Source organism: Ctenocephalides felis, unplaced genomic scaffold, assembly GCF_003426905.1.
Source record: "Ctenocephalides felis isolate EL2017-DRISC unplaced genomic scaffold, ASM342690v1 CF-g0.4_SCAFFOLD_01886, whole genome shotgun sequence".
Lineage (NCBI taxonomy): Eukaryota > Metazoa > Arthropoda > Insecta > Siphonaptera > Pulicidae > Ctenocephalides > Ctenocephalides felis.
In genome coordinates this window covers 51,370,588-51,389,998 of record NW_020538040.1, presented here as the reverse complement: position 1 = coordinate 51,389,998, position 19,411 = coordinate 51,370,588, and the positions used below count along the sequence as shown (strand labels likewise).

The 19,411-nt window shown below is 29.4% G+C and overlaps 1 protein-coding gene across 1 annotated transcript in view; it reads left to right on the top strand.

The window, feature by feature from the left end:
• LOC113375066 (homeobox protein unc-4-like) overlaps positions 1-8,485 on the top strand; it is a 32,652-nt gene extending 24,167 nt beyond the window's left edge. The window contains exons 3-4 of the mRNA XM_026615017.1: positions 6,466-6,605; positions 8,057-8,485. Of these exons, the coding sequence (XP_026470802.1) occupies positions 6,466-6,605; positions 8,057-8,441 (525 nt within the window). The 3' untranslated portion in view covers positions 8,442-8,485. The remainder of the gene's footprint in view (positions 1-6,465; positions 6,606-8,056) is intronic.
• Positions 8,486-19,411: the final 10,926 nt, after the last annotated feature.

The following is a 19,411-nucleotide window of genomic DNA, read 5'->3' as shown; positions in this document are numbered from 1 at the left end:
AACGTGAGGCTTGTTAACTACTTCAATGCTCATGGTGTATATTATCCATCGCGGAGCATTATAACACGCTTACCTGCAGACGACGACACTGCGCCAGGGGTCGATAGAGAGGGGTCAGGTCGACCCCTGCGAGAGGAAATCATTGAAAATCTCGTATTTTAATTAATCTTACAATGAAATTACATGTATAACGTAAACAATTATTCAATATCAGTTATTTCGGCGACAAATGTTATTATCCACAATTATTTTTTACATTTTATTAACTTCCCGTAGGGTAAGTTATTGTAGTCGTCCAAAAATCTAAAATGAGAATTTTTGCATATCTTCACGTTTTAAAGGTTTATGAGCATTTTGGCATACTTTAGAAAAAATGGATGTATGTGTTTTGTGAGTCCGCAATTTTTTGTCCACGTTTTCGGGCGCATGGATCAAAACATTTGATTCCTATTGATAAGGAGATGTACTGATTAGTTTTTGGTAAAGGCCCAGCCGTTCCGGAGATACGAGGCAAAGAATACAGAAATCTTATTTAAATGATCCAAAAAACATTCAATTCGTAATGATGGGGAGAAGTGGTGATTAGTTTTTAGCAAAGGCAGGTCTAGCCATTTTGGAGAAACGGAGCTATGCAAAAAATTGCAGTTTTTGATAGAACTATGCATCCGATTTGAATGATTCAAGACACTTTCTGCTTGTTTTGACAAAACAATTGTTTCGCTTTTTTTATTTCAAAACTTAAATTTTTTCCTATTGTTTTTGTATATCGAAAATAATTCGGATTTTAATTTTAAATCAGGCTAAAGTTCTAAACCTTACTTATATACTTTAAATAAATAATTTACACTTTGCAATTCAGTTTATATAATTCTTATGAATATTAGACGATGTTACAACAATTATAATAATCTATTTGAAAACATTTAATATTTCTCGAATATTTCGTTACGATACGAGAAGTTTCAGCAATTTGCAGTTGCCATACACCACTAGTTCAAGTTAAAATGACGACATTCGTACACACAGTACGTCATGCGGATGCCGTCCATGGACGACACTTTTATACAAAGGTAGTTGTGAATGTAGTCCATGGACAACATTCGTAGCGAAGGGGATAATATTAATTAATTGAACAATTAAAACGAAATTACTTTGAGATGACATTCGGACGATTGATTTCTAAATTATAGTAGAATTATATTAGAATGATGCGAAGAATTAATTTGCGAAATGTCTGAGAACAAGCTTCCCAACATCTGCATCGAGCCGCGCTCTCTTGTCATAAGAATCGATGTAGATGCAACTTTTTTATGTGTACAACATTTAGGCGTTGTATGTGTCTGTATTGTGGAAGATATAATAAAGTAATTATATTATATATTGAGCAATCTTGTCACATAAACTTGCCTGACAGCTCGCTTTGCTTTAAACATTAATAAATTAACAAGCAAGCGTTCACTTCAAGCTTAGAGTTAGAGTAGTGACATAGAGCCGTAACTTATGTCGCACACGATTCTGTACTTTGATAATTGCAATACTCAGATTTCAATCAGCTCGAATAAATATTTTATACGGCTGTTGTATGTACGATTGAGGCTATCAAAGCTACGTACATGTGCCATTTCTTGAATTAATATCGCCGAACCGGTAATAATATTGTGACTTGTTTATATATATGTTTATGAAAGGTAGATTTGAATCAATTACGAGATTATAGAAGTAACGTGCTAATCAGTTATGAGAAACGGCGGCTCATTCACACGATATTTCGTAATTATATTTTTATGGTGTCTACGAGGAAATTTCTCTTCGGAAATGTTAATAATAATGATATTTAATAATTCAATAGATTTATGAAATTGCGTTGTAGTTAGTTACGGTAGATTTACCTTAATGAATATTAGTCAAATCAGGTAAATCTTTAAGCAAATAACGTGTTTAGTAAATTCTGATGATTATTATTAATATTATGTAATTAAAATTTATATATTAGTTATTTGTTTGGCAATATACATGCATTCACATAATATAAATACGCATATATATATATATATATATATATATATATATATATGCCAGACCTTGACGTCATGAAACAGTGTTTTTTAGGATTTCTAAACGGGTTTTTTTAGGGTTTCTAAAAACCAACAAAAATTTAAAATGCGTATAGTAAATTGTAAATTAACTCAGTTCGACGCAAAACTATGAATAAATTACAAAAGTGTCTAACTAAAATAAAGTTTATTTCTTAAAATAAGAGATATAAATAACTTTTTGATTAAATCACCTGTCCTTATTATACTTTTGTATTTTTATTAGCTTTCGCTTTACTTTATCATATACTCTATGTAAATGTAAAAAATATCATTTAAATTGTTGAGTATATTGATGAAAAACTTGAACGTTATTAAGTAGAGTTATATACTCTTAAATTATTTATTTTTTATGTGATTCAAATCTAACTTAACAAATTTAAAATGTAATAAAACCTGATCTTGGTTTCTTCTCTATTTAGTAATATTATTGACTTTAGCTTAAAGTTGGATATTATAACAAATTCATTTTAAGGTGTACGATCATAAACTGAAACATTGATTAATTATCCAATTTATTGCATTTCGTGGAAAATATAATTTGACTAAGTGAAGATATTTTATTTCATTTAATCAAATAATAATAATTAAATCTGAAGATTTTTATTTACAATAAAGTAATATAATTATTTCAAAATTATCTTATTGCATGAGTCAATCGACAATTACTGGCACAGAGAACGTTATTGGCACAACTAGGCAAAAACTCTCTATAGCGAATAAATCGAACACTCAACTTAAAACTGATAGAAAAATACCAAACAAATAATAAGTTTTGAAAGCGTGTTCTCGATCGGCAATCGCGATAAAATAATTTACAAACTGTCAATTCTCCTAGAAAAACAGGACGCGTTTCACACGAAACACTATTACTCACCTTAGAGAATATTACTGTACAATACGAAGAGAAGAGTCGAATTCATATATAATAATAATAAATAAGTGTACATCAGGTACAGGTGATGTATTATTGCCTGGATTTCTATATTACCAATCACGGCAGATGACAATCAATGCAATGTGAATGTGACATTTCGACGATTGCTTTGGCAATTTTCTAAAAGCTTGTATGGCCAAGGAGTTGGCTGTCGTGCATTCACAATGGAATGAAAAATAGTACCTACGTCATTTATTATCCATCGCTATTTTTAACGTTTAAATCTTTAAATGATGCTAATTGTGTGTGTCTGAAAATTTCCTTGAAACAAATAAAAATTTTAAATTTACCTGCATTATTTTATTTGTTCAAAAATATTTATATAAGAACATAATTTTAATGAAATTTATTAAATTAATCAGTGAATAAATATTTTTTCCCACAATTATATATGTTTACATATTTGTATAGGTTGTTAATAATTGGATATACTTCATTTTTATTTAAAATTATTTCATTGATTAAGATTATTGACTTCCAAATTAGATTTATGCGAACTTCTCATCCAAAAAGTTACTTGCTTACTCAAATATATTAGTTTAAATATAATATAGTAAAACTGGCAATTTGGCTGTCAATAATTGAGATTCATTTTAAGGTGCCTAGGACGAACAATTTTATTATATTTCATGATTATAACGGTTTTACCATATCAAAAATTACTCAAATATTTATATTAATAATATGTTCAATTAATTGTAGATTTAATTTATCAAATTCAATCATGATAACTAACTTTTTGGATGAGAAGTTTTTGTTTCAACAGAAAATCCGATTTTGCTGAATGATCGAATTTTATGTTTCTTCAATCGTTTGAGATCAAAATTAAGGGATGTATGCGTTTTTGCATGCGTTTGTTTATGTAAATAAATTTTTAACTTTTCGTCGACGTATTCTGAAACACAGCTGCACCGGTTTTAAAAGTTATTTGATTAGGAATTGCCTTGATTTATTAATCACGACGATCAGTAGTTTCTTCAAAATTAGCAGAAAACTGCAAATAATTGTCCACGATTTAGGCAAAGATTTTGAATTTCATTTAGGAAAATTCACAAACTGACCGAAAGATATCTATTTGCAATGGTTTTGAATAGTTTTTGTGAAGATTTTTGGGTAATTTTCTTGCAATTAATTGCTAAAAATATTTTTTGATGGTTTTGACGAATTTTTGTATGATGATAGAGGGCTTGGTCTTAATCAACATCCTTGAATATTGTGGGCGTATAAAAAGTGGTTTAATTTTTATAATTCATTAAAATTTGTATCGTCACAATTTAAAAAGTTGTTAAATCTGAATTCTTGATTAAGTCGTTTATTTACACATATTGGGAAGTTTATGCAACTTGTCTTAAGGTAAAATACCACTTAATAGTAATAATAAATAGTAGTCTGTTCGAAGGCAAGTCCACGATATGAGAGGAAATCAATGATTCTCCTTTCCTTCTTTGTTTATTATTCCCATTATCATTAAACACTTTTTCATAGACTTTTATTAATTTTCTTTTACGAACTTCTGCTTCCATGTTTCCTGATCTTGCGCTTCGGCTTTCAGTTTCCTGTATTTTATCTTCTGGCTTAAGTCACCAATCAACTGCATTCTTCTTCTTTCCTCTCCCTTTAGTCGACGACGTCGTGTAGAAGGCACATTTCGCAGAATGGGTCCGATCCAGATTCCTTTTCTTTTCAGATTCGTGCTCAGTAGAGTTTTTTATAAAAGATCTTGTCTGTCCACTTTATCTTATCTATCTGTCTCCAGCACCACATTTCAAAACTCTTCGGATAAGTTTTGTCGGCCTTTTTTAGAGTCCATGTCTCCGATCCGTACAGAGCTATGCTCCAGACATAACATTTTATTATAACTAGTTCTCAACTATTGCAATTATTTGAAATTCTACATTTCAAATCAAACATTATTAAATTAGCTTAGAATTCTTAAATTCTACGTTACTGATTAAAGTGTATCTTGGGATTTCGAATTACCTGCTTTCTACCTTCGACACCTGTGCTTTCCGTCGTGGCACACACGCCGGTTTATGCACTTGTTGAAATCAATAATGTGATTAACCCGACTGCTATGTGTTTCCCATATAGTCGCACATGTGCGCATGTAATTCACACATCAGAGCCGTGCGGCAATTGTTCGTTAATCGACATTTTGGACGCGCGAATGGAACTCACAATCAGCAATATTAGTAATCATATTATAATGATTTTCGTATGATGTTCTATCAAAGCGTTATGCTCATTCGATTTGATGACAGCTTTATATTGTACTGACTTCTATTTGAATGACATAAGACTAATGGTGATAGATTTAACAGTATATTTTTTATTCAATTACGTTTGATTTATTGTGGTTTTATGAGACAATCACATCGGAACAACCATATATAAGACATATATGGTTTTATAGTTATTTTCTGAATTGAACGGCGAATATAAGGAATTGTAGATGAGTTAGAATTTTTTGTGGTAATTTAGATTTTTTTAGAATATATTATTTGTTACACTATTAACGATTTCTATATAATATGTTTGTTCAACATATCACCTTTTGTGCTAATTTACTTAATCAATAAAATCAATATCAAATAGTTTTATATCTTTATGCATTTAATTTAAAGGTAGAATTATATATCATAACTTTTTCAGAATTACATTGAGTATACTTAATTTTCTTTGTTGTCAGAATTACATAGAATTGATTATTAACCAATAATCTCTTCAAAGTGAAAAATTATTCTTTATAAAGTACCTATATAAAAAAATGTGTTTCTGCATTTTTTTTATAAATGCGTACATGTTACTAATTTAAAATAAAGTTCAAATATCGAGTAGTATAAATCAAAATCCAGATCTTATAAATTATAGGGTTGCATTCGATATTGTTTTAGCCACCACCAGCCAGTAACAGCAAAGTTTTGTTTGGCTTTATAGTTTTCTATTTAATGTTGCTAAAAATTTTAATTTTTGTTTTATAATCATTTGCATTCACTTCGTGCCAGGATGTCCAGTCACTGGCTTTGCTCCATATCGGAATAGGTGCAAATATTTAAAAATACGTGCACACTATTTATTATACCATATGATGCATCAAATATAAAAATATCATTAATATACTTTCGTCACGTATTATAACGTTTAACTATTCTTTAGTATACCCATTTTTTTGTATATATCAAATTTTATCTAGATATAAAAGCTCACTTGATAAACCATCTCCGATATATTTACTTTGGCGAGTGTTAATGCAATAATCTAAAAGACTTATGATGGTTGTATATATATATATATATATATATATATATATATATATATGTCGGTTAAGCTAAAATTTTAAATATTTAAATTTTTCACATTTCCACTTTTTCACTATATTTTGTAAGTTGTAGCTTTTAATAATTTTTTTTCACATAAATGTTTCTAATGTTTCAGGTATGGTTTCAAAATCGAAGAGCAAAATGGAGGAAAAAGGAACACACAAAGAAAGGACCAGGTCGGCCTGCTCACAATGCGCATCCGCAATCCTGCTCTGGTGAACCGATACCTCCAGGAGAATTAAGAGCCAGAGAGAGGTTAGTATTTCATGTTGATTTGTTTCACCAATATGCATTATAAAAAATATTATATATAAGAATATGTAGGGTAGAGTGGGGCTTGAAGGACGGCGGGTAAAAAGGTCCAACACAATATATCTAAAAAACAAGTCAAGATAAGGTTTTTTAACAACAGTCTTTGAAAGTAGAGGGAAAAAGATGTATAACCACCGGCCACTACCTTGATTCTTACGATGTTACTATCGGGACATGAATGGCAATGTTTGAAATTCCATAACAAAAGTATTTTCTTTTGTTGTTAGTTTTTTTTATTGTGAGCACTCTTGTTTAGTTCACGAGGCATTAATATCATTTTTAACTATACGTTCTTTAATTGTTTTTCAATTTTATTGTTATTTATTCAGCAGTTTTTTATATAATCTCTACAAAAGTTTATACATGGGTGGGGTAAAAATGACCAGCTGAACCTTTACCCTGGAAAAAGTATCAACAATAAAAAATAATGAATAAAAATGTAAATTAAGTTAAGAAAAGCAATTTTGCAAGAGATAAGGTAAATAAATAGTTATTTCAACTCTGCTGATGAGATTTTTTGACGAAATACCAAATCAAGGTTATATAGTGCTATCAATATAGCTATATAGTGCAGTAAAAAATATACTCATGAAATTTATATTTTACATTGGTTGAATAATGTAGCTAATATTTCGTAAATTCCTTTTAAACTTAAAAATAGGATATTGGATCTGTTTTCCCTCTGGCTGTCCCGTTCAACACTGCCTATGGGGTAAAAAAGACCAGGTGACAAACTTTTGACAAATAGCAAATAAAACATATTTCTACAATTAGCTGGGAGTTTTTCTAAACATAGTCATACAGGGAGTTTTTCTAAACAAACTTAGTTGTTTGTTTGATATATGTTATTTGTTGTGATATAATAATGGGTTTGGTTTTCGCAATAAAATTGCTCAAAGTCAATTTGGACTTTTGTGCCCCCGACCTACCGTAGCCTAATAAGAATTGATAGATTGATCGAGAATTATAAAAATAGATTGATATATTAGGAGCTATTAAATTTGCGTGTACCCATATAATGAAAATGTGTCATATCATGAAAATGTGTCTTACAATGCATAATCATGCACGATTCCCTGGTTTGTAGAGCGCCAGTCGCCTACATTATCGGAATTATCAAGGATAACGAAGAATTAGTTGAAACATAGTCATCTAGTTGTTTCTTTGATATGTGTTATTTGTTATGATATAATTGGTTTGGTTTTCGCAATAAAATTGTTCAAAGTCAATTTGGGCTTTTGTGACCCTACCGACCCTAATAATAAGAATCGACAGATAGATAGATTGATATATTATGGTGTACTAAATTTCCGTGTAATCATATCATGAAAATGTGTCATATTACAAAAATGTGTCTTACAATGCATAATCCTACACGATTCCCTGGTTTACAGGGCGCGTCGCAGGAAGAAACTGGCGAAAGCTCTGGAACGTCAGGCTCGCAAGTTGCGTGCGAAAGGCATTACCGTCGACCTGGACGCGCTGCGAGCCGAGTACTTGGCACAGCACCGGGGCGCCGGCAACGCGAGCAGCGACGACGACGAAGAAGACCTTCCAATCGATGTCGTAGGCGGCGCCGATTCGGAGGACTCTGGTGGCGAGGAGTCAGGAAACGCGATGGCCAGTTTAGATCTCACTTCATCTCACCGGCATGCGTCGAATTCACCTCAGTCCCAGCAGTCTTCACCGCCAATGGTTCTCCATCATCACGAGAGCCAACAGTCGGAGAAGACGAAAAGACCCAATCCGTTCAGCATAGAGTCGCTGCTCAACACGTGAGAAACTGATCGGGCTGTGTGCGTGTATATGTGATTCTGTAAATATTATAAAGGTTAGTAACAATATGTTCTATATGAAAGATGGAGCAGAAAATGACCTTTTGATTGTTAGTAAAGTTTTAGTTGACTTTGATAGTATTTCATCATAGAATTAATACTTTTTACGAGTAGAATATGTAATTAGTAAAATTTTTGATAACGTATGACTCTTATTGTTTTAAAATAATTAAATGTGATAGATATGAAATATGTTTTTGTATTACAATAATCGGTAATAATGAAGTACATTGGTACCAAGTCTTACGAGCTTAATTCGTTTCGTAACCACGCTCGCATGTCGAATTACTCGTATCTCGAAGCATTTTTTTCCATATCAATACATTGAAATGCCATTAATTCGTTCGAGCACAGTATTTTTTTGATAATAAAAATTAATGAAACCGTTTTGCTAAGATCAAATACATATGCTACAAAACTATTACACATTACTAAATTTTCAATATACTAGTTTTTGATTTAAAAAAAAACTATTCAATGAACTTATTTTTTTTAACTTATTATGCCATTGTGAAAATGAAATGGGCATGTTTCGTCAAACAATTCTTATGCTCAATCAATTGCATCTTTTTCGGTGTGATTTTTATCAACAAACTTTACAACCTTGGTACTCCGTCTTAGGAGCTTAATTCGTTCCGTAATCCTGCTCGCATGTCAAATTGCTCGTATTTCGAAGCATTTTTTTTCCATATCAATACATTGAAATGCCATTAATTCGTTCGAGCACTGTGCTTTTTTGATAATAAAAATAAATGTAACCGTTTTGCTAAGATCAAATACATATGCTGCAAATATATAGCACATTACTAAATTTTCAATATACTAGTTTTGAGTTTAAAAAAACTATTCAATGTACCTTATTTTTTTTAACTTATTATAGTATTGCTTATAAAATGAGTTGGTCATGTTTTATCAAACAATTCTTATGCTCAAACAGTTGCATCTTTTTCGGAGTGATTTTTATCCACAAACTTTACAACTTTCAATTTTGTCCCATATTGCACGAACAAATGCACAACATTATTATTAATGAATTGAAATTTTTAACTTTAAAATAATTTGTATTAAATTTTTGTATGATAGTTAAATGCGACTTCACATACGAAAGTTCTTGTTACAATTTACATAAGTTTACGTTATGCTTCTTACTCGCACGTATCACGAATTTTGCTCGTAAGACGAAGCAAACGAGCCGCTTCTTTGGCGACTCGTATGACGAGACGCTCGTAAAGCAGAGCACCACTGTAATTGTTATGGTTAATGTATCATAGCAAATTAATATTACTTATTTATAACAACAAATTTTATTTAGCCGTGAGTTAAATCGCTAATACTTATAGTATACCTACTTGCACATTAATTAATGTTTAATGATATATTATCAATTAGGATTCGGTTTAAATTTATTTTAATTATTATCATATTTGAAGTCAAGAAACCGAAAAATATTTAAAAATTCCCACAAATTTCAGAAATTTAGATAACAGTTCATTCTGATAATTTTATGTGAAACACGAAAACAAACCAGTCCTAAAATCATAATTTCGATCTTCAATCGTTTATGCTGGTTTTAAATCTAATCTTTTTAATGACTTATCAAATTAAAATATCATTATCATAAATGAGTTTCGAGATGAACTTGTGAGTGGGTGATTTTAATATAATAGTCATTTCATTTCTTACAATGTAGACTTTATAATCGAAAGGTCAATTTCTAATCTCTGCGCTATTGTAAAAAATCCATCATATGTTATTGTTGTATGAGTTTTAATTTTTAACTGGGCCCGTACATATCAATAAGTTTTATAATAACGATCAATGTAAATAATAATAAATTTAATAATAAGACGGTGTACATTAAATAGTGTACATATATGTAAAGAAAAAGATTTATTAAGAAATCTCATTGTGACTGTGTATTTATATAGTGATAGATAAGACGAATTTCTGACTTTGTTATTTATAATTTTTTCTTATTTTTATTGATATCGTGAAAATAATGTTTATCAAATTTTCCCAAAGTGATATGCTTATATATACGTTATAAATTTGTTAATTTCATGACCTAATATGAAAATTTGCTTTGTACATAATAGTATTTGAGCAAGGGCTTGTTAACTTCCCGTAGGGTAAGTTATAGTAATCGCAAAAAAATCGAAAATGAAAATTTTTGCATTTCTCGACGTTTCAAAACCTTCTGAACATTTTGGCATACCTTAGAAAAAATGGATGTATGTGTGTGTGTGTGTGTGTGTGTGTGTGTGTATGTATGTATGTATGTATGTATGTGTGTGTATGTATGTGCGGATACAAATTTTCGTCGACGATTTCGGGAACACGGATCAACCGATTTGAATAATTCAAAAAACATTCGATTCGTATTGATAAGGAGACGTGCTGATTAGTTTTTGGCAAAGGCAGGTCTAGCTGTTCCGAAGATACGGGGCAAAAAGTGCCAAGAACGGTACCTCCGTTTTTAAGAGAACGGAGCGTCCGATTTGAATAATTCAAAAAACATTTTACTTGTATTGACAAGATGTAGAATTGATCAAATTTTCATGGAGGCAGGTCTAGCGGTTTCGGAGATCTAATGAAAAAAGTAAAAAAAAAATGCCATTCGGCGGTTAAAAATGATCATTAGACATATGCACATCAAATTATCAGATATTTTAGAGAGATTTTAACAATAAGTATTTTTTTTTTACATTTCTATGGGTTCCGTACCAATGCTTATGCGTTAGACGGCGGCGCGGCACATGCGCGCTTTGACATTTCGTCTCTATGCAGTTCAAGCAGTGCGATTGCTTTGAAAAAAAGTTCAGAATTTCCAAAATATGTCAAAATGAAGAAAACATTTTTTTCAAAAAAATTTTTCGTATTCAAAAAAAAATTTTTTTTTTCATATAATTTTTTTTTTCAAAAAAAAAGTAATTTTTTGTCAAATTTGTAGTTTCTCCAATCTATTTTTTTTTTAATTAAATTTTTTTCAAAAATGTTAATCGTTTTTAAAAAAATAATAATTTTTGGTACGGGAAGTTCCAGCAATTTGCCTTAAGGCACGATGCCCTAATTGCCTTAAGACAGAATTCCACTTACAGCTAGTTTAAAAAATTGGTAAGACCTATGTGTCGCGACATGACATCAAAATTTTCGACCAAATGTTGTACAACGGTTTTTATAGTTTTATATTATAATAACTATTGGTTTTTATGTAATCTTGCTTTAAAGATTAATAATACGAATATGGTACTCGATACTTTTCACATTGTTAGTATTTGCCTTCGACTGAATGCTATTTGAGTTATATCTAAAACTTTAAAATGAAGTTTGAAGTTTAGTCTTCTAAAATATAATTTGTTTCAACTAATTATCTAAAATTTATTTACTCGTATATATGCCTAATATACGCGATAATAAAGTTTTTTTCATAACGATTAGACAATATCATAGATTTTTGTCTTTAGTTCAAAATGAGTAGGGTAGATCCGGGCTTAAAGGTCCGCGGGTAAAAAGGTTCACCACCCAAATCAAAAACAAGTAAAGTTAGGAATTTCAACAACGATATTTGAAAGTTGAGGGAAAAGGATATATAATTTGCGATCGTCTCAAATCAAGCAACGTCGCTATCAGGAGATACTTGATCATGTTTGAAAATTTATAACAAAAGGATTCTCCTTCGTTGTTAGTTTTTTGGTTGTGAGCACTGTTGTTTAATTTACGAGACCTTGATTTAATTTTCAAGTATGCGTCATTTAATTATTTTATAAGATTGTTAATTTCAAGTTTGATCCAACAGATGTTTTTATATAATCTTTACAAGAGCTGACATGGTAAGAAGGACCAACTGAACCTTAACTATGGCAAAGGTTAATAATAAAAATAGAAAATTTTAATGTTCAGATCAAAAAGCAATTTACAAGAAATAAATTAAATTAATAGTTATTCCAAATCTGATAAATATTTTTGACGAAATGCCAGATCAAGGTTATATACATTGTTATCTTTGTAAAACATGTGTTCATGAAATCTATAGTTTGCATTGTTTGAATATTGTAGCTACTATTTCTTAAAATCCCTATACAATTAGAAATAAGACATTGGATCTGTTTGCCTCATGGCTATCCCATTTTAACCCGCCTATGGGGTAAAAAGAAACAGATGACAAATTTTAGGAAAATAGCAGAAAACACATTTCTAGAATTAGGAATTAATTGGCAATTTTACGGAACATAGTACGAATTTGCTTGTTTGATACGTGTTATGTGTTTATTACTTAAAGTGAAGTTGGACCTTTGTGCCCCGCTCTACCCTATTTATCAAAGAATTGCATTAGGTCTTGTATAGATATATTTATTTATCGCAAACTGACTAAAAATAGAACAGATTGTTAAAAATTATATAATATTCGGTTTATTTGTTATGTTGTTGAATATTTTTTATTAAGCATTATATTACCATTTTTTTATATATTGGCTAAATTTCCGTTAGGTCTAATACTAATCAAACAATGAGAAATATAAAAAACAAGTCTTTCGATCGAAATTTTACGTACTATCAATATTTTAAGTTTATTTGTGATCACTATATATTCATAACGAGAAAAGACATGAGCTGTAGCGTGTATATGATTATTTATATTTATGTAAATTACTGTAATATAAAATGTATTTATATGTATGTAGAATAAAAAAATATCATTTAGAGTATAAGTTAAAACTAATAATATATATAAATTAAAATACAATATCACCGCAATAAATTATTTAAAAAAATAAATCTATATATATATATATATATATTATACAAGAAATTGTGAATAGAACAAATTAGTTTAAGAACATGTAAACAAATAATAAATTATGATAAAAAGATTACTCTTGTGTTTGGAATTAACGTAAACTTTCTAATCACGTACTGTTTTATGTGGTGCTCATTATTGGTTTTTTACAGGCATGGAAAGTTTACATATGGGATGATAACAATTTTATTAGTGAGATATGAAATTACAATGACTCTTAATTTAATTCGATAACTCATGCCGATAAATATGTCAGATTCAAGACGGCGGAAAAGCGCAGCAAGATAATTTACAATGAATTAAAGTGCAAGGTATGTATTAAAGAAAATTGAGAAAATAACACAATTATACTGGTAATTACAAATCATTAAATATACTAGTATTTTACAATGAAAGTTAGGTTTCTACGATTATACTGCTGTGGTTAAATCTTAACGTCACTGATCTAAAATATGTGTTTGGAAGCGCAGTGATGAATCAAAAAATCTAACCACAAAATTAATATAAAAAGAAACTTACTCCCAAAATTTGAGTCACATATGTACACTACTTGTGCAAATGCATTCTAATAGAACAAAAATATTTATTAACATTAAAATCAATAATAAGAATCAAGATTAAGCAATTTTTTGCTTTTTAAATGGGCAAATATAAATAAATCGCGACTTTTATTAATGAAGACTCAGAATTTTGGGTGTCGTTGAAATTAAATTTCAAGTAAAATTTAATTTGGTATCGATGTAATTTGGTATATATAGCATATATTATTTAAAATTGATAATAGAATAATTTCAATTAAAATATTGGCTAGACTAGTATTTGAATTATGGAATTATATTGGTTTTTGTCATAAAATTTTGTAAATAGTCTGCAAAGTTTTTTAAATAATTATTTTCAATTTTTATTTACATCATAACCGCAAAATTAGTTAAAATAGTTTGTAAAAAAAGCATTGAATTTGGCTGGGTATTATACTGGATCTTCAGATCACATCGTTAATGTTAAATAATATAGTATTAGATATACTATCAATACTAAGATACTATCAATAATATTAATTATATCAATAATTTATTTTTTCAATTAATCAGATATAAGATTCTAGCAAAGCATTACACAACTCTGTTTTTAAAACTATAAGATACGCATTGGAAAACAAATTTTGGATATACATTTTAAAAAATCATAATTTGTTTTTATTTTGCAAGGGGATATATTAATAATTGACATGTACAAATTATATTCGCAACAACGAGTTTGAAATATTATATTGTATATTATATATACAAATAAAAGTTTGTTGAATCATTCAAATCAGAGGTACCGTTATCTCAAAAATTGAATTACCATTTTTGGCACTTTTTACCACGTATCTTCGAAACGGCTGGACCTGCCACGGCCAAAAACTAATCAGCACGTTGCTACCTAGAATATTTTTATGGATGTAACTGACTTTGAATGCTCTTAATTTGATTACACAAGATTGTGATTGACTCCCCCCCCCCTTCTCCCAAATCGTATCTTACCAAAAGTACCCCACCACTATCGTACCTCGGTGAAAACGACAATAAATAAGTAACATTTTATATTAAATCTTATCAGTTTGATGTGCATATAATTTATACGATATCCGCATCAAATTTTCTAACGTAATGTGTTTGATTTCTCGCTGCATGGAGAATCGTGATAAACCAGCTCGTGCGCTGCAATCTTTCTATTCATCTTATTCCGTAAGTGTTACATGAACTTTCGACCCACGTTTATTGTTTATAATGGTTATTTGTTAAAAGTATTTCGCAAAAATTGAATGGAATTAAAGTTCCATTCCATCTACCATTTGGCCAGGACTTGTCGTTGTGCAAACAATTATTAAATGTAATTAAATTAAAATTAATCAAAGTAGTGTTGGTGACATCGTGCCAAGGCATATTGCTGGAACTTTGACTTACTTTTTCGAAAATAATTATTTTTTTATATAAAGTATTTTTTACTTTTTTTATTGGATCTTTGAAGCCACTGAACCCGCCTTCCCAATAATCAATTTTTCATTTTGTCAATACAAATAAAATGTTGATAAATAAAATTGAATCATTCAAATCGGACGCACCGTTTACATAAAAATTGAATTACCATTTTTGGCACGTTTTACCACGTATCATCAAAACGCCTGGACCTGCCTCAGCCAAAAAATAATCAGCACGTCTCCTTGTCAATAATAATCGAATGGTTTTTGAATTATTCAAATCGGTTGATCCGTGTTCCAGAAATAGTCAACAAAAATTTGTATCCGTACACACAAACAAACATTTAAAAAAATGAGAATTTGTATGACAAAATCTTCAAATGAATCGAAAGCATAATCCTACAAATTTAATCAACATTTCAAACTAAATTCATAATTAAACTTAATGATTGTTGGAAATTTTAAAATAATTCGAAAATAAATTTAACTCATAGATAGATTTTTCAATTACAATTGTACGGCTTTTTAAAATAATTATACTAAATTTAATAAAATGATTATTAGTTTCACATTTATTTATTTTATACTGAAGAAAATCTATAATATGAATTAAAACTTTATACAGTAAGTGAATATCAAAAAATCAAATCCAATGATTAAAAAAATAAAGTTCCAAAAAGCAGAGCCGAAATTAACTAACAACTAATTAAAACTAATAAGCCAAAATTTACTAACCTGGGTATTATATATTTATTCACAACAGGGTATTTTTTTCTAATGCTAAGGAATTGTAATAACTTAAATTCAAATCATTTTTATATAATTAAAATTATTTTCTAATTAACATTTTCACTTGATAAAATAATCCTCTAAACGTGGGCGCTGTGTTTTGCATAATTTCTTCGCTCGCGGTTTCAAATAATTACATGACGTGTATTTCTTAGATTTCTGATTTTCTATTGTTTAGGAATATATTTGAAAAACATTCATTTACATTAACTCTAATTTATTTAATTTTAGTTCCAGTTTAATTCTAGTATATTGGTCTTGACCGATTTTGTAATAACAAGTATTAATAAATGAAACATATTGAATTAATAAATTTATCGTTTTAAGTAATTGAAATGATTTAAAAAAGTACAATTTTGCAAAGTTAAACTTATAGTTTTGAATATTGCGCCACCAGCTAAAAGTTATTACTCTAATTCGAGAATAGATGTCACACCATGTCATACGGCCTCGTGGTGTTAATTCGCCCAGTTCAGTAGGTTATAAAATATTCTGTGGTAAATTGTACGCAATAAAAGTATTGTTTGCAGGTGACAGTTTATTGTTAGAATCATCTTGGACAAATATTATATTTTCAGCGTAATAAAACGATTTATTGCAGTGTATTTTTGTCTTAATATAAAGTTATAATAGTGTATAAGCAGTGTAGTTTACAGGGTGTCTTATCCAGGGAGAGAACATTTTTTTAAAGTGAGTAGTTAGATTCTAATTGTTGATTTTAGTTTCATTATTTCTTGGTAAGCATATAATTGTGCAAATAAAATTTAATATAAACGTAATAACATATGTCATAGGCAAACTATGGTCGTTCTGTTAATTGTTCTTATAGGTTATGTTACCGGTTATCTTATAGGTTATGTTACTTCATATTTTATAAATACTTGAGGATTTTATATCCTATTACTTATCACAAAATTTATCAAATTATAAAGTAAATCTATCTATTTATTTTGGGCTATGAAAAGTGACTAAGTTCTAAGCAGGTGTGATTAGTTATATTTATTTCATTAACAATTGATTTCAATTTTTATATATGATATATTAGATAAAAGTCAAGAATGTTCTTTCTCAGTCTCATTCCTCACAGAGGTGGTGACTCAGACTCCACATGTAGTGCGTATTTGCGACACAGGTGATAATTTGCTTAAAAATCCAATACATAACAATATAGTGTATAAATATACTTTTATATCGTCATATATTTTATTATTTACTAATTATTAGAAGAGGTAAAAACAATTAACTTTATTTATTAATTTGGAGGAATATGGATAAAAGAATTCATCAGTCTGTTGAGATAAAAGAAATGCAATAATATAATAGTGCAGTAAACGGAGAGGAAAAAAGGGTATAACCTCTGAATTTTTTTACTGTGTTCCGAATTGAATGAAATTTTGGAATTATGTTCATCTTACCATCAAGTTCAAAAGTGAAAACAATTCGGGTTGCGCCATCACCCCCCGGGGGAATGACACCCCCTCTCAATTGTGTAATTACATTTTTTCAAAATAACGTCGGAAATCGATAGAAGAACTAATTATAAGAAAAAAATGTCTTCTATAGTTTTTCAAAAAAACTAATAATTTTCAAGTTACTGGCCACTAAAGATTCATATATTTTTGGCGTTTTTCTTCGTTTTTTTGCAAATATCTCCTAAAATATACATTTTAACGAAAATCATGTAATGAACAAAATAATGTCAATAAAAATCTTAATAAATCGGTATTACATAAAGTGTTCTAGGGAAAATATTAAGCAAGATTTGAAAGAGCAAAGTCGTTTTTTATTTCGTTCAAGATTTAATTGTTGTATTCAAAGCCATCTAGTGTCGAGGTTTTACATTTTATGCATTTCGGTGAAATTGGGTTTTATAGTGCTCAACATAAGCTTTAAAATGAGTGCTGTTACAAGTTTTTTGCGTGTAAAATGAGTGAGCTATCATGCAAATAAGAAGCATATACGAAGTTTTTTTCTTTCAAATCATATGGTTTAATGAGCGCCATTTCCACCAGAATTAAAGTAATTCACATTGCATCTAGAATTCACTTCACTATAGATATCTTGATAGATTCTAGCACATTCACTACTTTAGTACAAACTATTTTCAGAAAACTCACGATTTTATAAAAACTTTTTTTTCCAATTTGCGCGGCCGCGCAGTCTTTAAACATTCATAACTCTGTCAATTTTTGTGTGAAAGAAAAATAATAAAAAACAAAAATAAGCCAGAAAAATCCCTTTGACTTTTATCTATATGCTTTTATACGTATCTTTTATTCTTTTTGAGATATAATGAAAATAATTTCGATTTTTAAAAAAATTGGAAGAAAAAGTTTTTATAAAATCGTGAGTTTTCTGAAAATAGTTTGTACTAAAGTAGTGAATCTGCTAGAATCTATCAAGATATCTATAGTGAAGTGAATTCTAGATGCAATGTGAATTACTTTAATTCTGGTGGAAATGGCGCTCATTAAACCATATGATCTGAAAGAAAAAAACTTCGTATATGCTTCTTATTTGCATGATAGCTCACTCATTTTACACGCAAAAAACTTGTAACAGCACTCATTTTAAAGCTTATGTTGAGCACTATAAAACCCAATTTCACCGAAATGCATAAAATGTAAAACCTCGACACTAGATGGCTTTGAATACAACAATTAAATCTTGAACGAAATAAAAAACGACTTTGCTCTTTCAAATCTTGCTTAATATTTTCCCTAGAACACTTTATGTAATACCGATTTATTAAAATTTTTATTGACATTATTTTGTTCATTACATGATTTTCGTTAAAATGTATATTTTAGGAGATATTTGCAAAAAAACGAAGAAAAACGCCAAAAATATATGAATCTTTAGTGGCCAGTAACTTGAAAATTATTAGTTTTTTTGAAAAACTATAGAAGACATTTTTTTCTTATAATTAGTTCTTCTATCGATTTCCGACGTTATTTTGAAAAAATGTAATTACACAATTGAGAGGGGGTGTCATCCCCCCGGGGGGTGATGGCGCAACCCGAATTGTTTTCACTTTTGAACTTGATGGTAAGATGAACATAATTCCAAAATTTCATTCAATTCGGAGCACAGTAAAAAAATTCAGACCTAAAACGCTCCGTTTACTGCACTATAACTAGTGGGGCGCATGGCATAGTGCCTTAAGGCAAATTGCTGGAACTTCCCGTACCGTAACGAAATGTTAAAGGAATATTGAATGTTTTCAAATAGATTATTATAAATATTGTAACATTGTCTAATATTTATAAGAATTATATAAATTGAATTGCAAACTAGAAATTCTTTGTATATTAGTACAATATTATAAATTGTATTAATTATTATATATAAGTATATTAGAACT